This window comes from Grampus griseus, assembly GCF_964374135.1.
Source record: "Grampus griseus genome assembly, chromosome: 2".
Classification (NCBI taxonomy): domain Eukaryota; kingdom Metazoa; phylum Chordata; class Mammalia; order Artiodactyla; family Delphinidae; genus Grampus; species Grampus griseus.
Window position 1 is genome coordinate 25,559,422 of NC_139018.1, and position 17,885 is coordinate 25,577,306.

Here is a 17,885-nt window from a genome sequence, read left to right on the forward strand (position 1 = left end):
GGTGGGGAGGGACCAGGAAGTCTTATTTCAGATAGCTGAGATGTAGTCTAAGGCCAGTCTGTTATCCATTATAGTCTGTACACAGATGTTTAGACTGACCTCTGATTTTTGATGTCACTGCCAATAATTACAATGAGTTCTCCCATTTAAAAAGCAACTCCCATGCCCAGTGGAAAGGCATTCCACAGCACATTCTTCCCTGCATTCTAATATACTACCTGAAGGGGTGCAGATCACTCCAGTTCAGGATTTTTTGTTAAATATTATTTGGATTTCCATCAGATTTGATTTAGATCATCATTACAGTGATTTGGTTAAGCCCCATGGGCAGCGAGAGTCACTGCGTAGCTGCAGCCTCAATCACTATACAAGGCATAACCTAAGGTCCCTAGGGTGTCAGGAGAAGCTTATGAATTTATATCAGTCATACTAACAGAAGGTTGTGCCAGTCTGTGTTTTTGCGCACATGCGAGGGAGGTCCATGTTTGGGAGTTAATGTTGATGTCGTCAGGGACATGAGGATAGTTCAAGACCGGCCATGTCCACATGAGTTTTTCTGATTTCATGGTGGAATAACAGAGTCAGCAATAGGTCAGATTGCTAGCTACAGCTGCCACTGACTTAGTTGAACTGTGTTAGTATTTTGCCAGGCTGGGTGCTGGGCCTAGGAGGCAAAGAGAGCATTAATTGTTTCCCTTCTCTTTACATTTCCAGGGGCCTAAGATGTTCCTTCCCCAGGTGGAAAGGTTGTTTGTTTCCTCCCACTGCCATAGAATCAGTGTGTCCCACTCTAGTACCTGTAATTTCACCTTTACTCCAACTATTGCATACTAATATCCAGACCTTTCTGTCATGGGCACTGTCAGAAACTTGACAGAGACTTATGTCTCCCATCTTGGCCCATGTGAGCCACTGTAGCGGGACCTCACAAGCAGTGTGCTCAACCAGGTGATCTTTATGCTCTAAAACCACGTCACTCCAACAAGAAAACCCAAGTGACTGAACTGGAATTAAGTTTGAATCCCATAAACCCCCAACTGCACCCCCAGGCTGATCCAGAATTGCTGTTAGGGGAGACCAGTCGAGCCCAGGAATAGTCAAGGAAGAATCTCAAATTTTCAAAATGGGTTTTTATAACCTTCCACCCCTTTTGTTCTGATCATTACCCAGTTGGTGGCTGAGAGGAGATGAACACCTAGTTAGGTGACCAAACTACTTGCCTAAGGTGTGTGAACAAGGAGGAAGGTGAGGGAAGTTGACTCAGAAATCTTTTTGAGAAGACTGTTCAGTGCTTGACAATATCAGATACCCGTGGATGGCCTGGAGTGTGGAATGTCATCAGATTTTTGGCTATTCAGCCATTGCAAAAAAAAAAAAAAAGGGTGTACCATTGTCAGACTGTAGATGGTTTGGAAAGCTGAAAACACAACACAGTTTCGTTTCAAGGGCCGCAGTGATATATCTAGAGTCAGATGATTGGACTGGAACAGCATCATCAGCACTAACCCGAAACGGTGTCAACAGCAGTGGGGCACCAGTGATAGCCTGGAATGCGGAATAAAGGCCTAGTACAATCAGTTTCCTTGGAGTCGTCAGTACCCCATGCAATGTGGCTTCCTTCACTGCAAGACAAACGTGCCAACTTTTGGCAGGAGTCACAAGTTACCACAATGTAGCAATGGCTTCTGCTTTGGAGACGTTTAGTCCTTTACTTTGTGCCCAGTCCATGGTGGTAGATGTGTTTCCATGCCTGGTGTATTGACGTATGCAGGTGGCAATGGCAGCAGTCTGGATGGTGTAGGTTTGATCAGCAGCTTGATTCTAATCCGTCTTATCAGAATACTGGCCCTTACTGGGGGCATCTACATGAGTGATCCAGATTGGCCCATTGGCAGGCAACCATGATTTTTTTCCACAGTTCTTGGCTCCGAAGAGGGGTGTTTTACATTTCTTAGTATATAGCCTTACACCAGATGGTTAGGCCAATGGCAAAAGCCTAAGGGAAAATAAAAATATAACTTGTCTGTTTCTTAGGAGTATTGTCTAAGGCAAGGGTGATGACTTTCAATTCAGTGCATTGTGCCAATCAACCCTTATTGCAGTCGGTCTTCCAGAAACGTCAGTGGGGCTGGATGATAGCTACTGCCCTGTGGACACCATCTGCTTTTAATTTAGCCTAACCATCAGTGAACCAGGCACAAACATTAGGAGGAACCTCTGGGAATCAAGACCCCACTGAGTCAGCGGCTTTGCTTCAGGCGGTGGAGTGGAAGATAGTTTCTTCCAAAGGGGCAGCTGCCACCTCTTCTTGAAAAACCAAGATGCCTCTAGGGCCAACACTTGAATATACCACTTCCATTTCACCAGCGAGCCTTGTTGAGCCCTTCCGTCGTTAGCCATAGATTTCAAGTTGACCCACCCCAAAGTGACAGTATCAGGCCAAAGAGTCCTAAGGTCTTCATGGTTCAGGCCCTCAAGTTCAACAAGAGCTTAGTAGTAGGTTGACAGTTGCCCCTTTAAAAGGGTGTGTACTTGGTACCTATGTCCAGCAGATGGCGCTGTCATGGAGCCCTCCAAGCCCCCCTCCCCAACCCCCCACCCTGAAATTCCATCTTTAAAGCTGTAATGTCCCTTTCTCGTCTTGTGATTTATATTATTTCTGTAGGACCACTTGGGAGGGGACAGGATCACCTCTCACTAAATTAGCAGTCTCTCAATGGGATAATCTTGGACACATATGGGATAAATACGACTATGCCTTCAGCAGTGGGAGACACAACCGTAGTTGCAAGGGCCCTACCCAAAGCCACTTTCCCTTCCCTTCCCCACTGGGAACTTGGCTCAGACCCTATCAGTTGAATTTAGGTGCTTTTTCCCCTTTCAACTAACAAGTCTAATAGGCCTGCATCAGGAGCTAGAGGTTATGCCATTCCCAGGTGGGAGGTGTGGCGAGTGCGGCGAGTGCTGGATGCAGGGCGCAGGAGGAGGCCTTTTTGCTCCTTCAGCCCCTCGGCAGGCTTGGCACCACTTCTTCCCAGCCTGCTTTCCTGTGTCTGGTGAGCACCTGGGCTTAGGGGCTTTTTCTTTCAGTCCCTGTACCCACTGCCATGGTCCTCCCTGCAGTCCTTGGCACCTTTGGTAATCCCTGCGCCTAGCAAATCCTCTTACTCCAAGGGATTGAGTAGGGTGCTCGTGTATGCAGTAGGACTTTGAGCTTGAGTCCCTCTCCTCCCCAGAGTTCCCCACCACACTAGGATGGGTGTGTATGGCCTTCAGTCCCCTTTAGGGACAGGGAGGCCTTAGCCCCACCTGTAATCATCTTACTCTTTAAAGAAGCTGAGATTGTGCCAGAGGGGGAGGGATCACGGGACACGGAGGGACGGAGTGGCTCTGAGCCTCTAAGCAAGGCACACCTTTGGCTTGAGCACACAGCTCACCCGAGAACCTTTCAATGTTTTCATTTTACCCAGAGTTCTGCGTTGAATAGCAAGGTCCTCACCACTGGCACCGTTAAGCTTGGGACCTCCTAGGTTCATCAGCCCGTCCATCTTGCCTTTTGGCTGGGACTGCTTAGCCTATTGCCCCAGGGTTGCGATTATATCCTTTCCTCCTTTTGCCCAGAAGGCCGTGGGCAGTAACCAAGGCAGCATGCAGACTGTTTGTTTCAATCCTGCCTCTCTCCCCTCAACCTCATTCATAGGCAGGACAGTGGGGGAGTCTTACTACCTGCCTTCCCCACCACTTGGGCAAGAGCATTCACCACCAGATTGCAGGGCGTCTTCTCTTATCCCCTCACCCAGTCCATGATGGCCCTTGTCCTTTCTCTTAAGGAAAGCTATGACTCAGCATCCTGTGCTTGTCACCGAAACTATCAGGGTTTGGGGTTTTATTTTTATGCTACTTGCCAACTAATGAGTTAACCTGTCAGTGTTTTATGGATGCTGGCAGGAGACAAAGTCCTGGGTCAGAGACAAAGGCCTTTATTTCTCACAGCACAGCAAGCAGGATGAGCATCAGTATGTTGGCATCAGTTCCCCTTGCCCCCAGTGTCCCATGTGATACCCTGGGTCTGGATGAATGCCTGCACATGCAGGGGGTTGAATCACAGCTGAGGAGTATTGATCTTGGGGAATCCGCTGTTTTATAATAAGCAGTAAACAAGACTGCTCTCTGTCCCAGAGGGAGACGTGGTGTCTTCCTCAAGGTTGCTGCAAGCATAACCCTGAGAAGTGGCCTGAGTAAAGAGCAGCCAGGACCTTGCATTCTTGGCGTAGCCTGCAAGGTCTGCAGAGCAAGAGAGAGCCAGAGAAGACCGTCCATCCCACCGCAAACATGCAGTAAAAGCCAAGAGGAAGCGTGACTATTGCTACCAGTTTTACTTGAAGTAAAAATCTTACACCCCTTTATCAATATGTTTCCAAACAGACTTCAAAACTAACCACAAATGTTGGGACAGTTTAAATAGTGCCCAGCATGTGTGGGACTTTATAGTCTGTAAAGTTCTTTCCCATGTGTTACCTCATACCTGCCTCCCTGCGAGGTGGACTGGCAGATGCTACTGTTGTCTTCATCACGTAGATGAGAAAAGAGATCCGGAGAGGGTGAGTGATTTTGCCAGGTCATGCTCCCACAGTGGGTGGTGGAGCTGGGACCGGATCTCTCTTTTTTCTGCAAATGTATTTTGTCACACTGCTTGGAAGGTATTTTTCTGTTTGACATCGCCATGTCACTGTCCTCATTTCATGTCAAGCCATGTGCTTAGCAGACGCAGAAGTAGATTTACCCTTCTGCCTGTTTATTAGACCCAGTGTGTAAAACACACAAACAAAAAAAAGACCCTGCATTTTTGGTAAGAGCATGTTTTGCCCCTTATTCTGTAGGACAGTGATAACTACTTATAGAAGCTGACCTGGGGATGGATAGTCACTAGAAAGCAACTGTTCTTCTTAGCTGCAGGGAGAGATTGAAAAACAGAAATGGCCAGGTTCTGCTGGGTTACTGGCCTGCCGCTGTGAAGCCCCCGTGTAGGGTGTGAAAGGTTTACTGTGGTTGCGTAGAAGAGCAAGATTTTTGCATTGTGTCTAAAAGCTAGTGTATTAGAATCACTTGCAAAATAATTTTTAAATAATTTGTAAATAATGAGGATAGATTTTTAGACTGGTTGTTAACTTAGTAAGAAAGCCCTCAGTTTTTATATACTTGTTAGTTCATTATAATAAGGTCAGTGAGTTCATAGTTAGCAGGTTAATTATCACAAGGTTGGGAGCAAAATCAGACCCCAGGCACAACCATGGTCTATAGGCTCTTACTGATCAGTAGCCCACAGTGTAGTTTGTAACAGCAAGAGTAATGTAGTTTCTAGTAGCAAAAATAGTCTTAGGGTTAGAAGTTAGCAGACTTGGGGCTTCCCTGGTGGCGCAGTGGTTAAAAATCCACCTTCCAAGGCAGGGGACACAGGTTCAAGCCCTGGTCCAGGAAGATCCCACATGCCGTGGAGCAACTAAGCCCGTGTGCCACAACGACTGAGCCTGCGCTCTAGAGCCTGTGAGCCACAACTACTGAGCCCATGTACCACAACTACAGAAGCCCACGCACCTAGAGCCCATGCTCCACAACAAGAGAAGCCACTGCAATGAGAAGCCCTTGCACCACAACGAAGAGTAGCGCCCGCAACTAGAGAAAGCCCGTGCGCAGCCACAAAGACCCAGTGCAGCCACAAATAAATAATAAATAAATAAATAAACTTATTTTTTAAAAAAGTAGCAGACTTGGAAGAAAACTCTCATTGCAAAACTTTTTATAGTATAGGAAACTCTTCGCCTTTTTAAAATAAATAGAAACTCAAGATACAGAATAAGTATAGATTTAACTTAAATTTATGAAACTGGTTGGTAAGTATTTGCTAGCCTTTCTCAGCTGTCTAAATGAAGATTAAGGAACAGCCTGATGTCTTGCTTCCTCAAATCACTTGTGTCAAAAGCTTTTTTTTTTTAAATCCAGATTTTCTCATTAACTGCTTGAAACTTATAACCTTTGGTTTTAACTGTAATTTTAACCATGCTTTATTAAGGCTGTTTGGGTTGTATGATAATTTTAAGAATTTCATTTCTCTTTCTGTTTTCTTTTTAGTTGGGATGAAACTCACTTTGGAAAAATGGGAAGTTACTATATCAACCGCACCTTTTTCTTTGATGTGCACCCGCCTCTGGGAAAGGTGAGCAGTGTGGTGAAGGACGGTGCTCTCCTAAGAGTTGGAGCCAAGTCTTAGATTTGGATTTAATTCTTGGGCTTGTAGAAAGAATTCCCTGACATTCCAGAACAGCTGCTTTCATGGGAAACCTTTGCTGTTTTTAGGAGTCCTCTGGGCTCAGAAATGGAGAGAGATTCCACCAACTGATGGATGGATAAACAAAATGTGGTATTATCTATACAATGGAATATTATTGAGCCATAAAAAGGAGTGAAATATTGACACATGCTGCGACATGGATGAGTCTCATAAACATTATATTAAGTGGAAGAAGTCAGACATAAAGGGCCACATATTATATGTTTCCAGAATTGGCAAATCCACAGAGACAGAAACTAGATTAGCAGTTGCCAGGGTCTGGGGGGAGGGAGGATTGGGGAGTGACTGTAAATGGGTGTGGAATTTCTTTTTGGGGTGATGAAATAGTCTGGAATTAGGTAGTGGTGATGGTCGCACAACCTTGTGAATAAACTAAAAGCCACTGAATTGTACACCTTAAAATGGTGAATTTTATGGTATATGAATTTTACCTTAATTGAAAAAAAAAAAGAGATGGAGAGAAGGAATCTGTTACATAAAAAGCAGAAATAGCTTAGGGGAGCTGACTGTCCACGAGGGCCTGAAACTCCTTCCCACTCCCCGTTCCCAGCGTGCACGTTGTTTGACTTGTTCCTTTCACATGATGTACAATTAGAAATTCCACCAATCAGAATTCATTTTACTCTCTTAAAAACAAATACCCCTGAGAAGGCTAATGGATTAGCCTTGGCATTTCGCTCAGTCCTTTCTTCCTAACTGGAGGCTGAGCTCTCTGGTACTAAGGGGACAGGAATTTGCCTGGTATGAAGATGGGGAGTGTTCTTGGAGCGTGGAGTACTTGGGGATGAAGGCAGGGGGTGAGGGGTGGCAGGGGTGGTGACTGTGACAGGTGGGCTTAGGGGGAAAGCACCAGAGCATGGGGTAGGGACCAGGGGCAAGGCCCTGCAGGTGGGAGCGGTGGAGAGGAAGGTGGGATAGGTGGCCCTTCCTTCCTTCCTTCCTTCCTTCCTTCCTTCCTTCCTTCCTTCCTCCCTCCCTCCTTCCCGCCCTCCCTCCCTCTCCGGGTCTCAGTTGTGGCACATGTGATCTGTAGTTGCGGCATGTGGGCTCTTAGTTGCGGCATGCAGGATCTAGTTCCATGACCAGGGATCGAATCCGGGCCCCCTGCATTGAGAGTGTTGAGTCTTAACTGCTGGACCACCAGGGGAGTCCCTAGGTGGCCTATTTCAAAATTAGCTCCGAGCCCAGAGAAGGAGCAAAAAATGTAATGCCTCTTTCTGTCTCCTTTAAAAGATAACAACAATAAGATTGGAGCAATTGAACAGTCTCTTTTAGTCACTTTAGATGCATTAACTTATATAATGCTCAGGACAACCTTATGAAGTAGGTACTGTTGTATCCTCATGTTACGGAAGGGGAAACTGGGACTCAGAGACGATAAGTAGTTTGCCATAGGGATTAAAGCTAGTAAGTGGCAGATGGTAAGGTTCAGACTGGCTTAGAGTCTGCTCTGTTAACCATTATACCACTGCCTGATGAACTTGCCTTGCCCCAGTATTCGGGCAAGTACATCTGTTACCGCTGTAGAATTAAGCCACAGAACGTGCTGAATATTTGCACTGGGCTAGCCTGGGACCCAGCCCGCCAGTAGAGGAGGAAACCTAGCCCAGTCTTTCATCTGGGGACTGCCTGTCTGTTTTTGGAGTCTGCTAGTGCTCAGCACAGTGAAGGCGTGTGGAAAACACTTGCTGATTTGTTTTTGCTGAAGCCTTCCCTTCCTCACATGTGGCCCCTGTGTGGAGGGAGGAATGTGAGGCTCCTTTCTAAGGCTGCCCCCAGAGAGTGTGATCCATTTGCCCCTCTCATTTATCTCCTGATGGTCCTGTGCTCTACCTGGATAAAAGAGTGATAAACAAAGTAGCTTTCATAGGTTCTGAGGCCAAGTCAGTCCAAGAATCCAAAAGCCCCATGAAGTGGTGAGTAGAACGTTTTCTCCTACAGTACTGACCCCAATACCTGCCTCTTCACACTGGTCCCAGCCCTGGGCGCCAGGGGCTCCAAGGAAATAGGTACTTTTAAAAGAAATAAAAATACCTGCACATAGCACAAAGTTTGATCAGTATAGAAGGAAATAAAAGGTCAAAAGTTACCTTCCCTCACAGTTTTATTCCTCAGAGGCAGCCAGAGTCACCTTTATTAACAGTTTCTTATATATCCTCTCAGAAACTTTATACAAATATAAGTGTGTATGCATTTCTACACACATACATATTAGCACACGGGAACAGCACATTATATATGCAAATGGGATCAGGCTAAAATTGTTGAGCAACTTGTATTTTAAACATAATATATCTTAACTTCTTTCCAATCAATACATAAAATGTACCCCATTCTTTTTCATGGCTGTAGATTATTCCGTTATACAGTTGCGCCATAAATTATTTTGCCTCTCTTCAACTGGTGGGCATTTATGTTATTTCCAGTTTTTAGCCATTACAAAAGGTAGTGCAGTGAACATCCTTGTACATTTATCTTTTCATAGTTTTGCAGGTGTAGCCAAAAGAGCCTCAGTGGCTGAACTAAAGAGTCAAATAATATGCATATTTAGATTTGTGTTGGACATTGTTAAGTTTTCCTGCAAAAATGCTGAGATACTACATACTCCCACCAACAGCGTATGAGGGTGCTTGCTCTCCTCACATCGTTGCCAGCACTGGTATGATCATACTTCCAAAATTTTGCGAATTTGAGAGTAAAAACTGGTATATCACTGTTTTCATTTGCGTGTCTTTCTGAATTACGTTGAACATTTTTCCATATGTTTTTTAGCCATCTGTGTTTTGTTTTCTATGAAAACATTTTTCTAGTAAGTTGCCCTTATTCTTATTGATTTGAATGAGTTCTTTAGTTAGGAAATTAGCTCAGGGCTACTTTTAACCTTATGGAAACTGAGAGGGAGCTGAATTTTGAGTGCTTGTTAAACGCTTGTCAGAGTGCTAAGTGTTTTGCCTACAACATTACCTCTAAGCCTCACAACCATCTGCAAGGAAGGTTTTATCACCTGTAGGTAAGAGATTATTATGATCAGAGAGCTGGTATGGGGGGCTCTGATCCAAACCGTCTGTGCATTTCTTCGCTCTACCAGACCAGCCAGGAAGTCTGGGGATTTATGCCAGCACCAGGCGGGTCTGTCCTCTGAGATCCCGGGGGGAAGGGACATTCATTTGATTGTCATTTGTCAGTTTAAGTTCACCTGGGTATTCGGATGGCTCTGTCTTCTCAATACCTTATATTACTTTACATTAAATTAATTAATATTAAATTAACTTCTGGACCCTGAGATTCCTTTTTTTTTTTTTTTTAAATAAGGCTTCATAATAATTTACTGCTGAACTTTGGCTTCTGTACCTTGACACAGAACTACAGAGAGTGACTGTGTTTAGAACTACTTAGAGGAAAAAGTGAGCTGGTTAGTGGTCCAAATCCAAGCCCGCACAAGCAGCGTCGCTGGGAAGGGCTTTCCCTCCACACAGCCAGTGTATTCTGCCCCTCCACACGGCCGAACCCGAGCACAGGGGTCAGGCCGAGGCAGCCTGGGGCTGTTACAGATGCTTCATATCTGCTGACAGTTTTTATGTTTTAGCTGCTTCTGATTACGTGTGTGGAAAAGAAAATTTTACACTGTTGACGGTCAAGGAAAGACAGAAATGAAGAGGCTGACCCTCTCGAACGTTTTGAAGGACTTACAGCTCACAGTCTAAGTTTACAGTTGATTTGTTCTGTTTTGGGATGTGCCGGGTGGCCTCCCTTTGGAATACTGGCGGTAGGAGAAACCAGTCCCAGGCCTTTTGGCATTGTTTCCACTGGGACTTCTCTCTTCCCCTCTGGGGAAATGCATCTGTGTTTGCATTCTGCTTTCCCATTTTCTTCCCTTCTCTCTATTCCTGGTGTGTAGCAACTTGGCCACTTTCCTCCCTTCTCATTCTGACTTGGAACCTCATTTTCTTTTCAGTGGCCCAGTCTCCCAGGAATCAGCCCCTGCCCATGGCCTCCCCCATGAGCTGTCGTGTTTTACTTCATAACAAATGAAAGAAGGCTGAATGAGAGAGCCCCTCACTGGCCCTGCCCTTCGAATTGTGGGATTTTTTTCTTCCTAAATACTCAGTCTGCACTGTTCCCAAGAACTTGGCCTTAACACAAGAGAGGATTTGTTTCAGGCAATGAGCTCTGTAGACAAAAGATTCTTTGCTCTGCAACAGCTGCCGGAGAAAATGTCACAGTGGGAGCTCCTTCTATGGACAGTTGTCAAGGGAAGCCAAGGTCTGGGCGCAGCTGGAGGGAAGTTCAGGGGGCGGAGGCATCTTCTCTCTGAGGCCTCTCCTTCTCTCCTCAGATGCTGATAGGCCTTGCTGGCCACCTGACTGGATATGACGGCACCTTTTTGTTCCAGAAGCCTGGGGACGAATATGAGCATCACAGCTACCTGGGAATGAGAGGAGTAAGGCTTCCTGACTTGCTATTGCCCGACTCAACCCTGGGGCCACACTCAGTCAGAAATGTGACAGCTGGAAGCCCTGGAGTGGTGGCAGGTGTAGATAAGGGGACTTTGGTGGGGGAGCATGATTGGACCTGTACCCTGTAGTAGAGATTCAGAGCTGGGGTGGGCAGGAAGGGAGAGGGAGGCCACAGATGATACAGCGATGACACAAACAGGAGCAAGCGCACCCCGTCACCTGTTCTCCTGCCAACGTGAGGCATCAGATTTCAGATCAGAGGGCAGCCCGGGACTCAGGCAGCCAGGAATCTCCTGCAATCCCAACATTGGCCTCAGCACATTGGTAGGCTACGCGTCCTTCCCCTGCAGCCACAACTGCTAGGGTGTTGCCTACCTCTGAGGGCCTTTATTAACATTTCAGCATCCCCACACCCATGTCACCAGGTTCTTCTTTCTTTCCCCACGAAGGTGTCGGGCACACAAGGGGTTTTCCAGTCTTTTAAGGGAAGTGTGTGTTTGCCTGGTCCCTCTGTGCTCTGAGTCCCAACACCAGCCTTGATGGGGCACGGCAGGGCCTGAATACCCAGCTGTCTGGGGACCTTGTATCTGGAGCTAGTAAGACCTGTGGAGACTGTCCTCCAGTGTGGAGCTCTCAGAGCAGGTAGCATTTACACGCCCCTTTCCTCAAGGAAACTGCTTTATCAGAGCAGTTTAGATAAATGCCATGGGATTACTTGGGCTAATCACTGGCTTGTTTGTGTGGTCATACCATTCCATATTAAACAAGAAGTGTCCACTACCCTCAAGTTCATATTCTTAAGTGATTCTGTGTCTTCCTAATGATGTCTGAATACCACATAGCATGCATAATTGGATATAGGCCTGACTCACTGTGAACTTGCTATGGAAATGAGAAGGCCAAATATATCAGCCCTGTTCCCTTTCACACTAGAGCACATTGCTTTCTGCTAACAAAAAGTGACAACCCAAATGTGAGAATTTCCATTCCCCTGGGTTTGTCTGATTACTTTTGATGGACAGGGTAGGGGGATGGAGAGAACACTGGTGGTTAAAAACAAAACAAAACTGAAAAACAACCCTCCAGATGCTGAAGTGTCAAGCAGTCTTTTTTCTAAAATCAAAATACAACCTATAGATTAAAGAGTGATTCCTGGTGTGATTGAATAAAAGGACCAAGGGAGAAATAACAGAAATAACATTAGAGTTCTCTAAAATATTAAAACACCTTCAGAGAGGTATTTCTCAACTTGCACCCTGTTTCATAACAGAAGCTAGTGTTTATCAAGAACTTTCTGTGTGATAATAAACTTTAGCTCATTTAATCTAAAAAGTAAACCCTATGAGGTAGGAACTCTTAAGTTTCACATTACACAGAAGGAGAGGCTGAGATACAGAGACGTGACTTTGTCAAGGTCACAGCTAGCAGTGATGGGACGGTCCATTCCCGGAGTCTCCCACTTGAAATCGTGGGCCGTCTTGCCCACACCTCCCTGGCTGAACTTTGCTGATTTCTTGTCAGTGCACAAGTTGGTGCTTAGTGGGAACGTAAATGTTGCTTGATTTGATGCTTCACTGTTACACCACCCCTTTCATATTTAAACATATTGCAGGTGATTTTAGGTCACCAAGTCATGCCATCATCAGGGCCCTCCATCTTAAAAGATTAGTTTGTACCAAGCCAAGTAGGTCCCTGATGCTTTGCTTAGTTAGTTACTTGACTGCTTCTCCCGTCCTTCCATAGTTCTGTGCGTTCCTCGGCGCTTTGCTGATCCCCTTTGCCTACCTCACTGTACTGGAGCTGTCCCAGTCCCTCCCGGCAGCGCTGCTCACGGCTGCCCTCCTCACCTTTGGTAAGTTGTCCTAGACCACGTGTCTTGGGATATTGACTGCCACGCTATGAATGTAGCTGGAAATCAATATACTTAAAGATTCTGTCTACGGGCCCAGTTCTTAAGTAACTTGAGGATTGGGTAAATGTACTACAAGTCTCCTTTTATTCACCAGTAATACTTACATATATAAATACTTATATGTAGCAAGCCTTTATATTTTATTGGAGTGGTGAGTTGGTATAATCTATATATCCCAAGGAATAGATTATCTGCAAGTTATCCACATTTGAGTTTGGAATGGATAACAAGTTTATGTGTGCTTGTGTGTGCGTGTGCGTGTGTGTGTGTTTGAAGGAGGCTTACAGTTCTAATTCTGCTTCTCTTAGGTTACTGTCAAGATTAGTTTGCATTCCTTAAACTAATTTCAACTGAATGCAAAGGTAGATGCCACAGAAGTAGCTGGGTGGCAGAGGATAAAATGGGAACTTTATTTCTGTGGATAATTCTCACATGGCTAATTGAGAGTTGATCCAGAGAAACTGATCCTGTTTTTAGCCTTGCTCATATGAAAGTGAATTCCTGACCTCATAGAGCTTAACATTTGAAGAAGTCCAGACCAGTTTAGGTGGTTAATTTAGGGGCGATTCTGGCTTTGTTCTTTTTTCTTTGTCTTCGTTGGGTCTTCGTTGCTGCGCGCGGGCTTTCTCTAGTTGCAGTGAGCAGGGACTACTCTTCGTTGTGGTGTGCGCGCTTCTCATTGCGGTGGCTTCTGTTGTTGCGGAGTATGGGCTCTAGGCGCTCAGGCTTCAGTAGTTGCGGCACACAGGCCTTAGAGTATGTGGGCTTCAGTAGTTGCGGTGTGTGGGCTCAGTAGTTATGGCTCGCAGGCTCTAGGGTGCGCGGGCTTCAGTAGTTGTGGTGCACAGGCTTAGCTGCTCTGCGGCATGTGGGGTCTTCCCGGACCGGGGATCAAACCTGTGTCCCCTGCATTGTCAGGTGGATTCTTAACCACTGCACCACGAGGGAAGTCCCTCTGGCTTTGCTCTGACAGATAATGTTGCAAGACTACAGGGTCTCTTTCTAGAGGACTGGTGGCTTTTCCCTTGCGTCTTTAACTTCCCTCTTCAGTTATTCGTTTATTCATTTTTCATTCCACAACTATTTTCAAGCATCTACTCTGTGCTAAGCCACTTTCTTGGCCTCAGAGGATACGCTGATGAGACACTGCTATCATGGATCTTGCTCATTAGTGGGGCAGATGATAAATAAGCAAGTAAATTAAGTCTGTAATGTAACACCTTAAGCAATAAGTACAATGTAGAAAATAGGTAGGGTAAGGGATAGAGTAATGGGGAGTGATTCTGTTTTAGGCAGGGTGGTCTGTGAAGAGCCCCCTGAGGAGGTGGCCTTGAGCAGAGACCTGAGTGAAGCCAAAGATTAAGCCATGCAGAGATCTGAGGGAAGAGTGTTTGGGCAGAGGAAATAGCATGTGCAGTGGTCCTGGTGCAAGGCGGCACTTGGTGGATTCAGGGAACAGCAAGAAGACCAGTGAGGCCAGAGTAGAGTGAGTGAGGCAGAGGGTGTTGGGAGAGGAGGCTGGATAGGTGGGGAGACCATGAAGGCTTTGGTGGCCGTCTTGAGGCTGTCTGAAGGAGCTTGTTAGTCTGAATGAGATGGGAAGACATTGGAGGACTTAGGCCAGGCCATGATGTAATGAAATTTTGTTTAAAAGAAAAATCACTTCAGCACCTGCATGGAGAATCAACTCCCAACGGAGACTTCATATGAAATGGTAAGATTCTTTCCCGGGTGTATGTAGTTTGTGGCTGCATAAGCATGGTAGCAGAACTCCCTTTTTGATGGTGGAAATTAGCAGGAGCCCTCATCTCAGGATCTCTGTATCTGAATGCATGACATGATCCCTTTGTGGGGCAAGGGCCTGGAAGCAGTGTGAGATATTCTTTCATATCATTGGGCTTTGGTGTACCCCAAAGCTGTGGCCTTCTACCTTCCAGATGACTCAGTTGCCCGTCTAATCTTGACTGTACAAATGCAACTAAGCACAAGGGGGACTGTTTCTTACCACTGGGGTGTTTGGTTCTCAGGGGGGCCCATCTCTGATTCCACTTTTTGACCACTGAGCTCATGTTTTTCAGACACAGGATGCCTCACTCTGTCCCAGTACATCCTCCTTGACCCCATCTTGATGTTCTTCATCATGGCTGCCATGCTGAGCATGGTCAAGTACAACTCCTATGCCAACAGGTCAGAAACACCATCTTTGGGAGGGGGTGTCAGAAGCTGTGGCAGCTCTGGAATTTATATAATGGCCAGGGACAGGGTGGGTGTGATGCCTAGGGTGGGGGACACCAGAATAGATATTGCCTGGGAACTGTTTGTCTCCCTGCCCTCAGTGGTTGCAGCCAGTCCTGACTTGGTGATAGGAATAACGTATATAAAGTTTGGCTTGAAGGGTCTACATCAGTCAAGAGGATCCCTGCAGGCCCCAGTCAATTCTAAAGCTGTTCTGGAGGGCCTGGCCTTCTTCCAGAATAGTCCCTTCCAGATCATGCTTCTGCCTCTGAGAGAGTAGAGTAGGTCATTCATTTTATTCAGACCCAAAGAGCTGGCTCTGCTAAGGCTTTTTCAGAAGTCACCTTGGTTTCGCCACAACCAAGCAGTGACCACCAGCTCTCTCCGGATTTGGGTTATCTTCTACTTGCACCACATCCCCTTCCACCTGCCATTTCTTTTTTTTTTTGTTTTTTTGTTTTTTTTTTTTGCGGTACGCGAGCCTCTCACTGTTGTGGCCTCTCCCGCTACGGAGCACAGGCTCCGGACGCGCAAGCTCAGCGGCCATGGCTCACGGGCCTAGCTGCTCCGCGGCATGTGGGATCTTCCCGGACCGGGGCACGAACCCACGTCCCCTGCATCGGCAGGCGGACTCCCGACCACTGCGCCACCAGGGAAGCCCCACCTGCCATTTCTTGAATACATGCTATGTGCCAGGTACTGTGCCAGGAGCTAGAGGTACAGGAACACATAGGTCTTGGCTGTTCAGGAGCATTTGCTGTGGCAGGGGGTCAGCCAGGGGATGAGGAGACTGCAGCTCAGAGCACCAGGTGATCTAAGTGCAGCAAGCCTGGGAACCGACTGCTGGGCTTAGCACTGTGCTCCCCCGCTGGCTGGCTGTATTACCTAACCTCTCTGGACCTCGAGTCCTCGAGTCCTCGTGTAGAAGAAGAGGCTGATGACAGGATCTGCTTCCAGGGGGTTGTAGGGAAGGCTAAAGAGTTAATACGTGTGAAGTGCTTGCAACAGTGCCTGACACATAGTAGGCACTCAGTAACTGCTGGCCTTTACAGGGTCCAGAGGTGGCACAAAAGACAGGGCTGACTGAATCCATCAGGCTTCTCTGGATTTTCCTTTTCCTTCCACTTGATTGGCCACCACTGAAGAATAAGCCCCTTGCTTACTTGAAGCCCTGTAGCGAGGAAAGCGATGGTGCGTCTCCCCAGAAGAATCACCTACTGACTCTCACACTGTGCTTCCTGCAGTTTCAGGGGTTTCACAGACCACCTCCTCCTCGGAGCCATGCATGGTCCCTGAGGTTGGGAGCCCTCAAGAGAGAGGCCACAGTGCAGCCTCCCAGAGTCAGAGGACCTCTGCCTTCCCCATTGCTGCTCTTGCTTTTGAGTTTGGTTCCAGCTGCCAAACTGAACTCTGTGCCTTGTTGATTTTCAGGCCCTTCTCTGCCCCCTGGTGGCTCTGGCTCAGCCTGACTGGCGTTAATCTAGCTGGTGCTCTGGGGGTCAAGTTTGTTGGCCTCTTTATCATCCTGCAAGTGGGGTGGAACACCGTTTCAGACCTTTGGCACCTGTTTGGAGACCTCAGTCTTTCAATGGTGAGAGCCCAAGTGCTTGTAGAAATGTCTTTGCTCCCGGGCTCCTCGCTTAGCAGAGCCAGTGGTCTTTCTCTGCTTCTGCTGCAGGTGGCAGAACAGCTGTGTTCTGGGCCCGAGGTGGGCTGCATCTGGCTGCCCTCTGTAGGGAGCAGGGCAGCAGGGAGTGGGCCATGGCTGACAGGCTAGAGAGGTATAAAGAGAGAGGATGGACTGATATCCTTGGGATTCTCTTTTGGCATTTGTTCCTGCATTGGTTTTTAAATGCTTTGCAAACAACCCAGCCAGGGGATTCTGTCCATCTGGGCTCATGCCAAATGTGTGACAGACACTGACTGCCTGGGACTTGAGGTAAAATTGGTAGACTGACTTCCTGAACTTAAAATTTTCTTTTCCTGACCCAGAGTCTCTGCATCTGGAGGCTGGTAAGGGCCTTATGGTTTATTACAATATTATTTATTAAGAGCTGACTCTGTGTCAGGCAGTATGCAAAATGCTTTACTTTCATCATCTCATTTCCTCCTCATAACAAACCCGTGAGGCAGGTAGTTATTACCCTCTTGCCAAATGAGGAAATTGAGACCTAGAGAGGTAATAATGTTCCCAAAGTCATACAAGTAGTAAGAGGTAGATCTAGGATTCAAACAGGCGAGGCTGACTCCAGGCCTGAACTATTGATACTTTGCTGTAATGCACCTCTGAACCAAAGTCCCAACAAGTTCATTTATTCATTCAGAACATATAGACAGACCATCCACTAAGTGTGAGACACAGAATATGCAGATGATTAAAACAAGATTCCTGCCCTCTAGAGACAATGGAGAGAGAGAAATAAGAAAGAAAGAAAGAAAAGAAAAAATAAGTCATGGTCCAGCCAACAAAGGCTGTGAAAGCACAGAGGAAAGCATAAACCCAGTCTCGGGCAATCCAGGAAGGCTTCTAGGAGGAAGCTGAGGCCTAAAGTTAAGATAAGGAGCAGTTATCAATGTGATGGGTGGGGCTGGTACAGTGCAAGAAGCATGGGGAAAGTGCAGGGCGTCAGTGTGACTAGGATGGAGAGGGAGTGATGAGTGACGATGCTGAAGATGCAGGCCACACCTTGGCAGTAATGCGGGGACAGCCCGGGGTCCTCGGTGAGGGTCTGGACAGGCAGCGGAGGGCTGGCCCAGGTTCAGCCCCCTGCAGTGCTTGGTTGGTGGGGGGTGTTATGGGAAGGCTTAGGGTTTCCCCATGTCTTTCTTTCTTGATAGCCATTAGTTTTTCAATTGTTTCTGATTATGACTTACACATAAAAACTTACAGATAACACACATGTCAGGCATAAGGCAAATAATGCCTCATATG

The 17,885-nt window shown here is 46.7% G+C and overlaps 1 protein-coding gene across 1 annotated transcript in view; it reads left to right on the forward strand.

Annotated features, from left to right (window-relative positions):
• Positions 1 to 17,885, forward strand: part of POMT2 (protein O-mannosyltransferase 2) — a 45,394-nt gene that overhangs the window by 1,867 nt on the left and 25,642 nt on the right. The window contains exons 2-6 of the mRNA XM_082648348.1: positions 6,130 to 6,214; positions 10,686 to 10,790; positions 12,550 to 12,658; positions 14,797 to 14,905; positions 16,385 to 16,544. Of these exons, the coding sequence (XP_082504474.1) occupies positions 6,130 to 6,214; positions 10,686 to 10,790; positions 12,550 to 12,658; positions 14,797 to 14,905; positions 16,385 to 16,544 (568 nt within the window). The remainder of the gene's footprint in view (positions 1 to 6,129; positions 6,215 to 10,685; positions 10,791 to 12,549; positions 12,659 to 14,796; positions 14,906 to 16,384; positions 16,545 to 17,885) is intronic.